This window comes from Lygodium microphyllum, chromosome 16 (genome assembly GCF_053477565.2).
Source record: "Lygodium microphyllum isolate KBCC chromosome 16, Lygodium_microphyllum_v1.1.10, whole genome shotgun sequence".
Lineage (NCBI taxonomy): Eukaryota > Viridiplantae > Streptophyta > Polypodiopsida > Schizaeales > Lygodiaceae > Lygodium > Lygodium microphyllum.
The window spans coordinates 107,123,383-107,139,451 of NC_141150.1; the positions used below are offsets into that span (position 1 = coordinate 107,123,383).

Genomic DNA, 16,069 nt, shown 5'->3' on the forward strand with positions numbered 1-16,069 from the left:
TCTCTCTCTCTCTCTTTGTGAAGTTCTCTTTGCAATAGCTAATTAGAATCATCCAGATTTTCTTGTGAGTTCTAGAGGAGACTAGATTAGATGTCTTTGACACTTTGTACTCTCATCTATTATATACTTCACAATGAGTTGTTATTTGTGACTACAAACATAGACTTATAGGTTTTTATGGCCCTTCATAGATGTTAATATTCTCTCTCTCTCTCTCTCTCTCTCTCTCTCTCTCTCTCTCTCTCTCTCTCTCTCTCTCTCTCTCACATGTCCCTAATGCAAATGCCAATATCATGAGGTCCATGATGAAGCCAACCCATACCTCGGCTCTTTCAATGCTCTCATCTCTTCACATCAATAGGTTGTATTTGGCACCTAGCTTGATTCTACTCATACTATTATTGCAATTCCTGGAAACGAGGGTCCATATGTGGAAAAGTATTAGGAGAGGAGAGAGCTAGTACAAAAGGGGAAAGTGGAGTAGCACAAGACAAGTGTCCAGCCACATGTCATGAGATGTGACAAGTGGTGGGACACTTGGAAACTTGTGTGACAAGTGTCTTGACACTTGTCTCTTCTCTATGGCCTTCCTTTTTGGGTTGAATACTGTCAAGAATAGAAACAACCAAATTTAGTAAGCACAGTCAGACTACAGAACTTACTATTTTTAGAATGACATCCCTATTTTTTAGGACTAGCATTTTTAGGCTAATTCGAGGCTCCTAAATTTTAGGGACCTCCTAAAATTTAGGGATCTCCTAAAATTTAGGGACCCCCCCAATATGGGTGTCATATGAAAGCTTTTTCCGTGTACATCGCAAAAATGGTATCCGAATCTTCATGTGACTTTCCTATGCAAAGAAATGTGAATTTCAAGCTTTCAGCCCACACATGCACATTATACAAGCATTTCATGATCATGCCATCTTGTTGATTGTAACTGTTTGTTCTGGTGGATCTAGCCCACACTTCAAGGCATCAATCCTTTCTGTGTTCGAGTCTAACCCTGATATGCGTGAGTTCTAGTCACAGGCGCCCAATCGGGTCATATAGGTGGAAGTGTGAACTATCTTTTCTCTAACCCACCGCATGGGTCCACCATAACCTGTGACCACTCATCAGTGGGCCAGCTCCAATGCATTCTTTATATCTAATTAGTGCAAAGGAAATAAATTTAATAAATCATTATATAGACAAATTAATGAAAAAGGATACAAATTCTGTTTCTATAGAGTTGTGACAGTATGTATTTTGTAGTGTTTGCCGAGTGATTGGTGCTCAGAGACGTTTCAAGTGTAAGCAAAGCTCGAGTATATATCTCACTTTTTCTCCATTTTGACATCACACAATTTAGCAAACTATTCCAAGAGAAATTATGTTTTGATGTTTGAAGTGCTAAAAAGCAAACTACCTCCATGTGCACAATCCCTTTTACAATGAAGCAATTACCAACACTCATCCCATTTATCATTGTGCTCCATGGTGAGCTGTCACCATTTTGGGGTTTCCCAAACACTAGTATAGAACATTACCAAACAAGATTATTAGGGTAAGGGGGATTAGTTTTGAAAAAGGTGTCAAAAAGCAAACACCTTGAGGTTGATAATGTAACAAGAAAAGGGAATATGTCGGGAAACTTACTTAGGTGTCACTTATTGATTTGCTTAAAAAGTGTCACATTATTGGTTTACAAGTGTACCACTACCTTGAGAAACCCCTCAGTTTTCAAAAAGTTTAAAATTTTAAATAGCATAAAATATTCTAAAAATAAATATTCAATATTAGACTCATTAATTCCTATTAATATCCCCTATATAATTTATACATTTAAAAATATACAAAATGTCAAATCCCCCCCCTCCCTTTGGGCAGTGCTAGCACCCAAAATTTAATATTTCTCATTAAGTGTTCTATAGTTACCCCCCTTACCCTGTGTATATTCATAGTGAGCTTTCACCACTTTGGGGGTTTCGCGAATTCTAGTCTTCTATTATTACTAATAGAAGATTTTGCAGGGGACCATGTGGAGCACGCAGAGACCCTTGCAAAACATTCTGCTAGTGCCATGTGGCACCTGCATGACACGCCCGCTCGCCCACCTGGCCAATTCTATGCAATTCGTCCACCCACACATCTACCCAATCTTGGTGCGAAGCGCCAAAGTATAGAACATTTACCAAAGCGCCTACTATAAAACATTATCAAACAAGATTGTTATGTGCATTCATATTCATAGTGGAACTTTAGTCCTTGTGAGGTTTCCCATGCTCGTATAAGATGTTACCAAACATGATGGTTATGTATGTGTATAAAATCCATTTCACTCCTTCTATGAGGCTTGCATATGTGCCTTAAAAGAAAAGGGGAAAAGAAAAGGTTATAATAGTGATTGCATGGCCCTTGCTTTGGACATGGCCGCTGCAAGCTCTCTCTCAGGATTGCTAACATAACCATGTCAAACAGTTGGGTTGTCTCCAGCTGCAACATCAATCTCCCTCTCTCTCTCATATCATTTGCAAAGCAGATTCAACAAATTGTTTAATCCACTCTTTCTTTTTAATCCCACTCCCTGAATCCTCTCCTCCTTCAACGCCTTAATTTCAGTGCCTTCATGCGCGCGCATGTCTCTGTTTCTGTGTCTCTCTGATCACTCAAATTGACTGACTCTTGCCTGCAGCATTGTACTTGATCGCTCCCATTCCACATTCATCACTTTCTGTACGCTTCAGCTCCCATCCTTCATGCAGATCTCTATCGCCCCTTTTCCTTGATTCTCAATTCTTTTCAAGAGAACTGACCATTCGTGGTACCCCATCTTTGCCATGCCTTCATTGTTGATTTGATGGTTGAATTTACTCTGTTCCCTGTGCTCAGATCTAATCAGAAATGTAGAAAAGATTTAGCGAAGCTTTGCAATGCCTTACCAATTGTGGATTTTAATGGCGTTCTACATATTTGCTCGTTCTACTCAAATCTAAGAACAAATCAGAAAGATTAGAGAATCTTTGCTTAATGTAGCTTAATTGTTTAATGTAGGTGAATGTAGCTTAATTGTGCGGGTGAATTGGGTAGTACTCTGCTGATGAGTAACGATTAAATAAGAAGCCAAATCTAGGTTTATCATGTGTTTCTCTGCCTAAATGCTGGTCTGTAAGATCAGTTGCACATGGAGATGTTGATCTATGTGCTTATATTCAGTCCATGTGTTTTACTCTGGCTTTGCCTTAATGGTGTTGTCACTGAGGGTTCTTTAACAGAAATTTCTCCTCCTGGCTGTACCTTACTCTGCTAGGCAGGTGAAAGCTTCATGAAATTCTGCAGTTCGTCAGAAAGGATTCCATACATAATGGCCATTTTTGGTGATTAATACAGGTTGATCTTTGTTTTCTTGCAGGCAATTGAAGAGTACACTCACCATGAAGCTCTTCTCCTTTTTGCTTGTCCTTTACATGATCATTGCAAGTGATTGGACTATCTGTGAGGCATCTCGGAGATTTGGTGAGCCAGCATCCTCTGAAATCCACATCCAAAGTTGCGGTATTCCATTGCTGAGGAGACTTTTAGAAGCCAAAGATGTGGATCAGGACAATGACATGAAGGGTGCCAGTAAAGAAGTGTTTCAGGAAGAAAGAGAAGAGGAGCTCTCACAAGGAGAAGAAGGCTTGAATCAAACAGATGGTCAAAATGCACTGGCAGATCAGTTGGATGACAAAAGCCTCCTTGATACAGACACTGACGATGAAGCTCTTCAAACCAAGTACAAGGAATTTTTGGCACAGGAGGAGTCTGATAGCAAGACACCAGGAGAACATGCAGAGCAGACAAATAAACATACAAGTACCTCCCTCAGAGGAAAGGAACAGGACATTGCAACGTCCAAAAGGCAGACCAACGGATCTTTGATCAAGGAAGATTTGCAGACATCACCAGAGAGTGCTGTCCAGAAGGAAGAAATGCTCGATGCAAGAGATGATGGAGAGGGGGAGACTGAGCCAGAACCAAGTAGAGAAGATGATCCAAACCTAGAAATATCAGAAGAGACAAGGGCTGAAGAGGATCTCCCTGTATCAAACAACACTGATGGCCTTGGTCATAAGCATGATGATAAGCAAGATGTGCTTGAAGGTGAACATTCAAGCTCTGACAATGCAGCCATAAAGAAGCCTTCAAAACAAGGAGAAGGAAATGGAGGGGGGAACATGAGCTTGAGAGAAGACATGAAAGAAGTGGATATGAATTCAGGTGGTCTTGAAACTTTTGATCAGGCTATGGCAGGAGACGAAAACAATCAAACTAAGAATGGTACCACAGATCCATTGCAAGACAAACATGTTGAATCAAGAGTGAGAGAGGAAGCGGATTCCAGTAGGGTGGAATCTTTAACAGAGGGGGCTGAAGCAAAGATTGGAGGAGGAAAGGAGGATCTGGTTTTAGGATTAGAAGAGGAGGTGGGTGGCAGCCTGCAGAAAAATAAAACAGAGAAGAAGCCAAGTTCAAAGTCAAAAACAGGAACTCTCAAGAAGGCTAAGCCAAACAAGTCTATCACTCAGAAAAAGCCAATCAAAAAGGGCAAAGAAGGGGGAAAGCGCAAGGAGAAGGCAACAAGCAGTCAGGGACTTGGAGATGAGAGAATGCAAGTGGAGGGGTTCAACTCTGATGCTAGTGTATCAAATCTCACAGTGGAAGTGAAGAATGGGACGAATATGTTGAATCCTGTAGTAGAAGAAGTAGAAGAGGCAAACAACAGAACCAAGGAAAAGCTAGATAAAACTCCTATCATTAAACTGGATCATGGAGAGGTCCAAGGCAGTGTGGGTAATAGAACAACAAAGGCTTCTGTTAAAAAGATTAGCAAGGAGAAAGCTGCCCAGACCCTGGATGAGGAAGAGAAGGATGAAAAGGCATCAAATGCTACAATTGCAAATGTGCAGGTAAATAAAACAGAAGAAATGTCATCCTTGGACAGCAGAAATGTCACTAACCACAACCAAACTGAAGGCGAGAACGTCTTGAAGGAGACTAAAGAGGTGCAGAGTTCAAAGACAGGCAAAGAATACAAAATTCCAGAGTTGGAGGCTCAGACACCAAAGGTTGAAGAAAAGGATCCTGAAGAGAAAGCCATCAAGGAGGAGGGGGAATCATCCTCTTCATCAGTGGTCGCCCAAAATATTGATGATGACTATGACTACAATCTCATGGAGGACTTTACTGATCTCCCTTCAAAGTTACAGGATACAGCCCAGAAGGTGGCCGATCACCTCGGACCCAACATCCAGAAACTCACAAACACATCTAAGACCTACTTCCACAAGGCCAATCAGCATATAACCGACAGCTTTTCCCCTCTGGTTGGCAAGAACATCGCCCCTTTCTTTGCATCCCTCATCTCTTATGGCATGCTTCTTCTCCCCCTTGTAGCAGTTGTGCTCCTATTTGAGCACATCCGAACGCTTGTCTCTCTGCCGAGGGTCATGTTCTTTGTGAATGTCTACCTTGCTGCATACTTTGCCACCCTCCTCTTGGCCACATCTATACTTGGAGAGCCTATGACTTTCTTCTTTAGGAGCTCCCCATCTGGCTACATACATTTGCAGCTCATAGAGGCATTGGGCTACATCGTTTACCTCGTTTTGCACACTTGCGACTTGGTCTCCGCATGCTCTTCAGACAGCCCGTCACTCAAGGTAGCTGTGGTAATTCAATGGTGTATGGCATTCATGATTGGCTTGCACTACTATGTCACCGTCTTCCACCGAGCAATGGCTCTGAGAGCACCTCATACCAGCTGGAAAATCTATGGAATCTACAGCATTTCTTTCTTCCTTCTATGCCTGTTTGCAAGGATCAGGAGGACCAAAAAGGGGTATTCTCAACTAGGGGACATGAATACCAATAAAAAGAGCTGACTGAGGTCCTCTCATTCTGAAACCCACAGGACAGCATTCACTCGTTATTTTTGTAATGGCTCAATCATCAATGGAAGACTCACTGGACTCCGCCGCTCTCTCACGCGCTATACTTCTATCAACACACACAGTTTACCCATTGATGCTTCTGCATCGATTGCTTGATACCATGAGATGGGAAAATGGACCATCATATGGCAAAAGCGTACCATTGATTGGCATTGATCAGTTGTAAAAGATCCTGATGATTTATAAGACAGGCTTGCAGCATTTTTTCCCCTCATGCTTAACAGTAGGTACATCCAGAGCCTCTGCCCAGCCTATGGAAGAGAAGAGAAGAGAAGAAGCTTTTTGTCAAGTCAGGAAAGAGCACAATTGGCAGCCTGTGCTGCTGTTGGTCTTGAAAAGCAGGCATTTCTTGCAGTCCCCCACAATTTGATAGATTTTCTCTCTGTCTTCTACACAGGAGATCAACAGCCTATTCTTTCTTTCCAGAATAAAAAGATGTAGACTGGTGGTTCCTAGGGTGAAGATTGCTAGTTACCAAGATGTTCAAGAGTGCCAAAATAAGCACCGCTTTTCTCATGCAACATAGGACCATGGTAGAACATGGGAAGGTTGTGGCTTTGGTTCTTTTTCTCTTTGAGATGAGAGCTTGCAAGTGGTCAAGTTTAGTGTATATAGGTGATCCTTAGTTGCATGTGGTATCAAATGTGAATGACTTGTTTGTGAATCTGCAGTTGATTGCTCATAAATTAGACATCCCATGCTTCTTATTGGTTTCATGCCAGTGTTTGTTTGAGTAGGCTTAAATTTTACCTGAGGATATCATGTGGATGGAAGCTCAATCTTGAGATTAGAAGAGGATGGTTTGAGATCTCAAGCAAGTTTCTTAATTAATGAGTAGCCATTTCAAGGTTAACACAACTTGTTCATCTCTCTCTCTCTCTCTCTCTCTCTCTCTCTCTCTCATCATTAAGAAGGCAAAGCTCCATAAATAGCAATGGTCTTGCAAACTTGATGCTTTCTCACCTTCCACCCTTGTCACATTCAATAGTCTTTTTGAAGACCTAAAAGATTGAAGGCCCATCATCGCTTGGAGAACCTAGACAATTGAATTTTATAAGGGGGAATATGAGAAGACCCACAATGACATTGATGGTTTAAGTAGATGTAGAGCAAGGTGAGGTTATTTACTTTCTCACTCTTTAGTCAAATAGAGTGTCACTAGCCATACGTTCACGAACTATAAGTTCACCCACTAAATGTTACAGTTCACCCACTAAATGTTACTAGGGTTTTGCACTGAAAGTAAAATATTTCAATTATGCTAAGTATTACCAAACACAATAGAATGTGTTAACTAGAACTTGCTAATTTCACATATGAAAATTAGACTAGAAACCAAGCTATGTGAATATTACAATGCCACTAACGACTCATGAGCAATTAAGCCTAAGATCAAGAGCTATCAAGCTCTTTCAACCACTTCATAGTAAAGTGACATGCCTGATTACGTAACCTGAAAATATCTAATGGTGCATGATTATGTAACTTGCCATTGAATGGGGCCTTACAAACCCATAACCTAAATAATTAAGCCTAAGGTTCAGAGCTATCAAGCTCTTTCAACCACTTCATAGCAAAGTGACATGCATGATTTTGTAGATTGAAAATAGCTAACCCCCCTATGGTTTTAGGGAGGCATCTTGTGACTAAGAACTTATCCTCCTTCAAATAAAAGTCTTTGAAAATTTTCTCATTCTCTTGCCAATAGTACTTTGCAAGTGGACACACAGAAGCCACCAAAACTATCATAAGATTGTAGAATGTGTTTAGCTACAACTAATTTCATAAGAAAGAGTGTTGGACATATTTTCAACTATCCACTTTTAATGTTATTTATCCAAAAACCATTGAAACCTTTGTTTGATAGTGAGACCCATATCCTTAAGTTTAAAGAGCTCAAGGATACTATTTTCTTCATCTAGTTGTAATCTCAAAGTCTATCAAGAAGAGGACTAGAGAGAGAATATTACAGAAGAGAGAAGAAGAGAGGGAAAGAGAGTGACAAGGAGAGAGAAAGAAAGAGAGAGAAGGCAGCAATGAAAGCTGTGAGAGTGTTAACCCTCGGAAGACCAAGATAGAAAATCTGATAAATTAGAAACGGAAGATAGTCCTAAGGCAAGAGGAAGATGGAGGACAATGGTGCACTAGGGAAAACTTGAAGACACAAAGCACAGGAAAAAATTCTAAATGCAAGAGGAGGGAGGCACACAAGCATAAGCGCACCTTAATATTTTTGCAAAAGGCCAAAAAGGGAATGGCCACCCAAGGAGGAGGTAGGGCATGTATAAAAGTCAAAAGGTGAATGAAAAGGCTCATTCTTGGTGCGTGGCCAAACTTGCTCTCTTCTTGTTTCTTGCTTCTTGCTTCATTCTTGTGCATGAGAGAGGGAGTGAGAGAGAGACTGAGGGACCGTGGAGAAGCTCTTCTTCTCCTCTCTTCATCTTCTCCTTCTTCTCTTCTCTTTTCTTGTACGTGTGGCTATAGAGCTTGAAGCTTGGAGCTTGGAGATGGAGCTTGCTTGAAAGCACATCTTGGATCGTGAAACTATGCTGGTAAATTTGTGGGAGGAGGCAACTCGATTAGATTCAAAGGTAAGCTCACTACACTTGTGTGTGAGAGAGTGTGCATGGCTATGTGAGAGGTAGCCATAGCTCTCGGCTTGAAACATATGAAGCAATAAGCAATCCGTGGGTCTTGCGTGGTGGCATGTCGTGAGAACGCTAACATTTTGGTTGCGTTTGTCGAGACCAACGGATTCAAGCTTGAGTGCTTGCATGCTCCAAATCGAGCAATGAAGCAGGAGTTCATCTCCAAAAAGGTACTTGGTTTAGGTAGGAAGTGAGGGAGTAGAAGGGTGTTCGATCTCCTTTGCTTGATAGTTTTGGTGTTGGAAGATTCAGGAGCATTAGTTGGATTAGTGGTATGTGGTTTTACACTAGTAGGATGCATTAAGGTTTGTGAAATAAGGAGAAAAGAAGGAAAATATAAGTCTCTATAATAACCAGGAAAGAGGGGAATAGAGAAAGAAAGGAAAAAATATTTTGAATACATGGGAAAGAAAATAGATAGTAAGAGAAGAAAGAGAGAAAGAAAAGGTGAGAAAGGGGGGAGAGAGCTCATTTGAACACTGAGAGATTGAGAGAGAGAGAGAGAGAGAGAGAGAGAGAGAGAGAGCTATTGATAGAAGAGAGAAACCCACAGGTCAAGGGGGCAGTAGCACCAACAATCCATGGTGTCATCGCATTCGGGTGTTCCAGGTATGCTCTAAATCTTCCCTGATGTTTATTGAATGAAATCAGAACCTTGGGTGCATCAGTAAGTGGTGCATGTAATTATTTCAATCAATTTTGTGTCATTCGATGTGTTTTGTCTGCTACTCGAATGGTGTCCCCAGGACTCAGACGACTGAATCCTACCCGACACTCGAACTTTCAAGTAACTTTAGTCCACTTGGACTTGGACGACTGAGTCACTTTGATCCACTCGGATGGCAGATTTGGACACTCAGACGGGCACCCCTCGTCCGAGTTCGACCACTCGAACAGTCACAGAGCCCACTCGGACAGCTGAGTGTAGGACTCGGACGGGTTGTCCAGAGCACAAATTTTAACCAGTCTAGGACCTGCTAAGGCCAACATCTAGCTGCCTAGCAATCCAAGTTGGAACTCAAATTTGTAGATGAGACCATGAAGCTAATTGTCACTAGAACTTTAACTTAACAGTTCGTCAGGAGTAACTGAAAACACCAACCACCAATCGCTTATTGCTATTAGACAACCTATCAAAACCCATGAGGGACCCAAAATCGACTATTAGAAGTAATCACGATTCATGCGAAAGAGCTATAGCTGCATGAAACTGATTGGTAAAAGTGTGAATATAATTGATTTCATCGAAGATTGCACCTTGCATCATAGACACTTAAGTGCATGTGAAAAATAGAAAGCCTAATTTTGCACATCTCACATTGAGTCGCAAAGCTCAAGCATGTAAGTGAGTGTATACTTGCAGATTGATTAGATTCACAAGGAACACACTAAAGGGGATTAAGCTAAGAGACGAACCCACCAGCAGGAATGCAACCTTGGAGACTAGGGACGAGTGATCCAAGACACTAGAGACAAAGATCTAGGGAAGACAAAACCATCAAACCACTGAGGGACAAACCAAGTGTGGGAGATTTCACTCAACCGCCAAGACCCACGGACCGCTTATTGTTTCAAGCGTTCCAAGCCGAGCACTAATGGCTACCTCTCACATAACCGACGCGCCATCCATATCTATGGGTGTAGTGAGCTTACCTCCGTGCCGTTCGAGTTACCTCCTCTCCCGCACACTCCGGTAGCTCCACGATCCAAGTGCAAGCTTCAAGCAAGCTCCATCCTCAAGCTCCACGCTCCAAGCTCCATTGCCGCGAGCAAGACAAGAGAAGAGAAGAGAAGAGAAGAAGAGAGGAGAAGATGGAGAGCTTCTCCTCCTCGGTCCCTCACCCTCACACACTCACTCCCTCACACTCTCACACTCCCTCTCTCAAGCACAAGCTCAAGCAAGCAAGAAGAAGAAGAAGAAGAAGAAGAGGGAGAGGAGAGCTACTTTTGGCCACACACAAGAATGAGCTTCTCATTCACTTTTCAACTTTATATACAAAACCCTAAATCCCTTTTGGGCGGTCATCCCCTTTTTCCCCTTTTTACATGGCCGGCCATAGCCTAGGCCCTTTTTTCCCATTGTCCTTCTATCTTCCTAGCTTCCTTTCCACCGCCCGTCTACATTTACAAATTGCACGGGTGAGAGCCCGGCGCTCTTTTACAAGATTTCAGGGTGCGCCTTTTTATTTTAAAATGTGCATTTCCCCTTTTTCCTTTGCCTTGGACTTTTAAGGTTGCCCTTGCGCTTTTGGCCTTTTCTCCTTTTCTTTCTTCAGTCGGGCTACCTTTTTTCCGTCTTTGCCCTGCGTCTTTTCCACTTTTTTTGCTTTCTTCGTGTTGGGGTTAACATTACCCCCCTCCTAGACGAGTGCCAGTCCCATGGCACTCACCGTCGTAGGTAGCAGGCTGTAGCATGCACCGAAGACGTGGGTGACAAGGACGCCTGTGGTTTCCGTGGAGGAGTGTTGGTGGTGGTGTGGCAGAAGGTCCTGGGGGCCTGTTGGTGGCCAAGGTGGCTGGTGGAAGGTTGTTGGAGTTGGTGGTAGGGCTATGCTGTGTTGGGGATTGCATTGATGGCCAACACAAGTGTTGGTTTGTTGGGGATGCTGCACATGACGATTCTTTGCGGGCTTGTTGGATGGTAAGGGACAAGTATCAAAGTTGAGTGTTGATGAAGAGCAAACAACACCTTATACCTGCAATTGGAAAACCTCACATGTGATCTCTCCTTAAGGTGTAGTGCTAGGCTTCTCATCGTGCACAATACATATTTTGATTTGTTTGGGAGACAGGTCGAACGCTAAGCAAGCCTAGAGTATTGTCCTGCACTTGAGGACCCAAACTGTGGATATACTTTGGTGCAAATATTATGTGAGTGCTCGTGCATACTTAGATATTACATAGTTAGAAGACTGTGGGCTAGTTTCTCATAACAATTCGTGGATGAAGCAAAGTTGTCCATGTGGAGAAGGAGGACGCGTAAAGGCATATGAGACATCCTTTGCATTGTGACTGCACGATGTAGCATAATGGAATACAAGGACACCACACTTTTAGTAGCTGGAAACTATTGGACTTTCTTGATGAGTACGGTGTACTTTTCATGGCCAATCGTGTGGTGCTTATCACCACTGATTGCAATGGTACGAAGGCAGAGTGCAAAAGAGAATTGTGCAAGTGGGTCAGGGTGATAGGTCTAACCCTAGGCGAGACAAGCTCCCCAGGTATGTCCTGCCCTTGATGTGCCCTGAACAATTGTGGGTGAGTGTAAGGGGCTAGGGGACTAGGGACGAAGCCGATCGACCAAGGTCACCAGACGTACCTAATTTGAGGACCCCTAGGTGCTGTGCTGTGATCGTGGGTGCTTCTTATTTTTCCATTATTTTCTTTTCTTTTCTTTGCTTCTTTTTTTTTTGCCTGAGTACAACCATTACAATATGTTGAGGCTATCAGCCTTTCAATGGGTTGGAAAATGTCAAGCTCGAAGGCGCAGAAAATGAATAGTACAATGATGATGGTGCCCTAGCCTCGTTGTTAGAGAAGCAGTTGGCGAAAGGGGGAGACACACTTGAGATATTGCAACCCTCCTTGCGGCACATGCGATGTGGGTACAATTGAGGTAACGACTAGCGTGAGCCAACTATAGAGCCTGACCTAGAAAGGGGGCGTGGCCCAGGAATGTTTTGTGGGCCATGCCATGTGGGCGGTTGGCAAGGGCGCTTTCGGCAGCGTGGCTTTGCCGCGGCTCGTGGTGGGGTTGTGGGTGTTGCGGTGATGGGCATTGAACATTTTCGCACAAGGATCTGTATTATCCTGCATCCACTTGTCGCTTCATGAGAGCATATGCATTGTGTATGCCGCAACTATAATAAACCAGTGCAATGCAAGGAGACATCACTTATTTGAATTCTATGGTGTTGACTAGACATTTATCTCCTGCGCTTGATTAGCTTTTTCTTTTGCTAAAGGCGTAGCATATATTAAACGCAGATATGATAAGTTCATACAAGTCAAGAATATGTCAACACTTAACAAGTCGGGAACACTTAACCATTTAAAAACCAAAAGTCCTGGCCAGTTATCATTTGATAAGCCCTTTATGCATTATGGGCTACTCGATTTGTACGAGGCGGGGCGAGTCTGGATGGCCGGGTGATTGGGGCTCTGCTGGTGTGGGGCTCTCGTGGGGGTGAGCAGGGAACATGTCAGCCGGGACATGAATGGTGTAATCCCAGCCCGCTACCGTCTCCAGAATATCTTTAAATAACTCATTAAATTCTTCTCTTTCCCGAGCTGCCCTTTCTGCCTTTGAGCATCTGGGGCCCGAGCTGGGAGTGCACACCACTAGTGCTGCCACTTGTTGCGCGTTTCGAGTCCCGACTTTCCTGACTCGAGGATTCTTCGGCCTTCGCCCTGGGCAATGTCGCTTAGGGCCTCGCTTCTTGGCATACCTCTTGATGGTGGGCACATAGCGCTCCGGTGGAGGGGCGCGTGCCACATGCTCCCGCCTTGTGCGCAGAGCGTCTTTGCATGCTAGATCTCCATGATCCTCCATACGTTCCGCCGCAAAAGGAAACCTGCAAGACGCACTTCAAGGGTTAAACCTTGATACAGGGTACAACTGTTTGCATGGAAGGGATTTTAGTGTGGTTTATGAAGCGCATATGACAAGAAGGGGAGGGGTGAGGCATGCGGTGATTGTTGTAGAGGAATGGTCCCCGTGCTGATGTTCGCGTTGCCTCCAGTCATTAGCGGATATTAGTTTATGCTAAGTCGCGTGGACTGGTTGTCATGGAGTGGGACAGGGTACATCCTCGGAAGGATAGACCAAAAAGGGAAGAAGGTGTATAGGAAGGGACTACACCCTGTCTACATCATCAGAGTTGTTGGTCAAGGCCTCCTATGGCGGCAATATGGGTTGCATGCCCTTCACTTAGAGGTGGTGCTGGTCACACGACTTTCAAAAGTGTGATGAGAGGAGGACCTGAGGATCTTAGCCTGTCCAACCCGACTCTTCTCCCTGCGCTTGACTATCATTGCTTGTGTGTGTTGATATTGTTTATACATGGTGACACAAAAGTCAGTGTTTATTTCTATACATATCTATGAATCCATGTCACTTCACGAGGATAAGAACCAAGTGTAGAACTCGGGGTTGTACCGGAGCGTGGCACATGCATCTAGTATTCGTGGCAGCTGACTTAATACCGATAAATATATTGCCACGTCGAGTAGCATGGAACCTTGACCGAGTCTACTGGCAATATGTAACTCCTCCTCAGTGAGAACCTTATCAATCAAAGGGCCCTGTAGCCTAGTCCCAGCTAAGTCCGTACCCCAAATGTCAGTGAGCACTCGAAGGGAAGTAGGTGCCACATAGTTTGGGCCTCTTTGAGACCGCCATTTGGCCAATCGCTCTTCTGAGACCGTCATGATTTGAGCCCCTAGTTCGGCCATTACAATGCGGCTTTCCCACCAACACTGCTCAAATTGACTCTGGCATGCTGACAGTCGCTTTAGTAGCTCTATGTCTACGAGATTCGGTCGGCAGAGCACTTCATTGAACGTGACAGTTAAGCGCAGTTCGTCAGCCTCCTCGTCAGGGATGAGTCGCATATATTCATGCAGGAGCCTGTCGTAGTGCTCGTTAAGATGTTCTTGTTCTCCCCATGATAGAGGAAAGGTCAAGTAATCTCCAAGCTGCTCCTTGGGGATTGTGCCCATGTCTGCAAGGATGTAGACACGCGCGACCACTTTGAGCTTAGCCTCCAACTCAGTTAAGCATTCTGCGACACTTCTATGTTCAACGAGGGCTTGCTCAGTTGCTATCTCATGCAAAGTTCTAAGAGTTTCCTTAGGCTTTAGCATGGCTGGGGGCTCAGGCCTAGATGAGCAAGACTGGTCAACGCTAAGATTTCTTATGCTCTTGGGGTTCTCACGTTTCTCCTGAGGTTTTGCTGCTATTTCGTCATGGTTCTTCTCGGATGTGACTGGTATAGATTTGTCACCCTGTTGTGACAGCGTTGTATCCACTCTTGATTGATCAATGTGAGTTCTATTGTCAGTGGATAGAGTGTTGCAAGCAACTGTTGATGGCAATTGTTGCTTGGGTTTGTCAGAGCACACAGATGTGTCTGAGGTTTCACCGCTATTAGGAGAGGCATCAGTGGGTTCATTGGTGGATGGACTTGATGCTTTATTCATCAGCTCTCCAGCGCCCTTCGTCTCAATGTTCTTGGAGTCCACAACCACCTGCATCTGTTGCTGTTTTCTCTACTTTTTCCTCTTTTTCTTGGTCAATGAAGGTGCCTCTCTCAACGACTCAGGACCCTGGGCTATATCGACCGTTGATGTGCTTGGTCGGGCCTCAGCATTTCCCTTCTCTAGTGTGTCCTTATGGGACATAGCCGTGGTTTGCTGAATAGCCTTGCCCGGTTGTGAGGGCACAACTGTCGCTCCTTTCGGAGAGTCTAGCTTTTCAACCAACTCCCTTGCGTTTAACTCCTCCGTCCTAGGCTTTAGGCACTTTGAAAGTGCTGGAGTTGTCAAGGGATTTGGTTACGACACCTCCTCCACAGGTAGACTACTAAGGACAGGTTCCACAAGGGGCATTGTCACGGCCAAGGGCTGTGACTGCTGTGATCCCTGATTGGAAGTAGTAGCAACGTTCAGTGGGCTGGCTTCCCTTGGTGGATTGCGGTGTCAAGTCCCTAGGGCGATCAGAAGAGGTTGTGTCTTTCGTTGGCCTTTGAGCACTCATTTGTGTAGATCGAACATCTAGTCGCATTAGGTGGCTTAGGCATATCCTTGGGTCGAGAGCTACAGATGGCATCATGTCCCACCTCTTTGACGGTTGGAAGCTTAGATGGAGATAGAGATTGGAATTGAGCAGTCGCCCTTGACAACTGCTGTAGTGCTTCATGTGTCTGTTTGGGAGAAGAGGACGTAGGACATCTAGGACTCTTAGGTGGACTTGGCACTCGCTGAATGATTTGCTCAAGGTTACTAGACGATTGTGCCATGTGCTTTGTTGAGCGATCAGCCTTGCCTTGAGCAATGTTGTGCCTATGATGCTTGTTCTCCCCTTGGGAAATCAAAGGCTCCTTGGGCACTAACGATTTTTGTGCCTGCTCAATGGCTACGTATGACATCTGTCTATTTAGCATGCTAGGCTGGGGCTCTTTCCTTCGAACAATCATGTCTGGTTCCTTGCCTTGAGACCTAGAGTTTCTCTTAGATTTCCTCATGTGCCATGCTTTTGATGCACTCTGGCCTTCAGCTGATAGAGGCGGTTTAGCAGGGGGTTTTGGCACCCAAATCCATTGGTTGCCTGCATAATACCCTTGAGCACGAAGCAACGCTTTGGATATCCATCGCGGCATTGTGCTAGCTCTCCATCGATGCCTTCGCCTATAAGGCTTGGGCTTCTTTCGTGGTCTTCTACGA

At 44.2% G+C, this 16,069-nt stretch overlaps 1 protein-coding gene across 3 annotated transcripts; it reads left to right on the forward strand.

Moving 5' to 3' along the window:
- The first annotated feature begins 2,316 nt into the window (after positions 1 to 2,316).
- LOC148023209 (uncharacterized) lies at positions 2,317 to 6,825 on the forward strand. 3 transcript variants are annotated; one of them, XM_087696200.1, is made up of 2 exons: positions 2,317 to 3,296; positions 3,395 to 6,825. In XM_087696200.1, exon 2 carries the CDS (start codon positions 3,417 to 3,419, stop codon positions 5,904 to 5,906), a length of 2,490 nt encoding a protein of 829 aa, XP_087552326.1. In that variant the 5' UTR covers positions 2,317 to 3,296; positions 3,395 to 3,416; the 3' UTR covers positions 5,907 to 6,825. The 3 variants fall into 3 exon arrangements, with proteins under 3 accessions (XP_087552326.1, XP_087552327.1, XP_087552325.1); XM_087696201.1 differs by having other exon boundaries at positions 2,317 to 3,292; XM_087696199.1 differs by having other exon boundaries at positions 2,319 to 2,806.
- The last annotated feature ends 9,244 nt before the right edge of the window (positions 6,826 to 16,069 follow it).

Bases quoted from the DNA above. Each gene is read 5' to 3' on its own strand.
- LOC148023209 (XM_087696200.1), top strand. From the start codon at position 3,417: ATGAAGCTCTTCTCCTTTTTGCTTGTCCTTTACATGATCATTGCAAGT.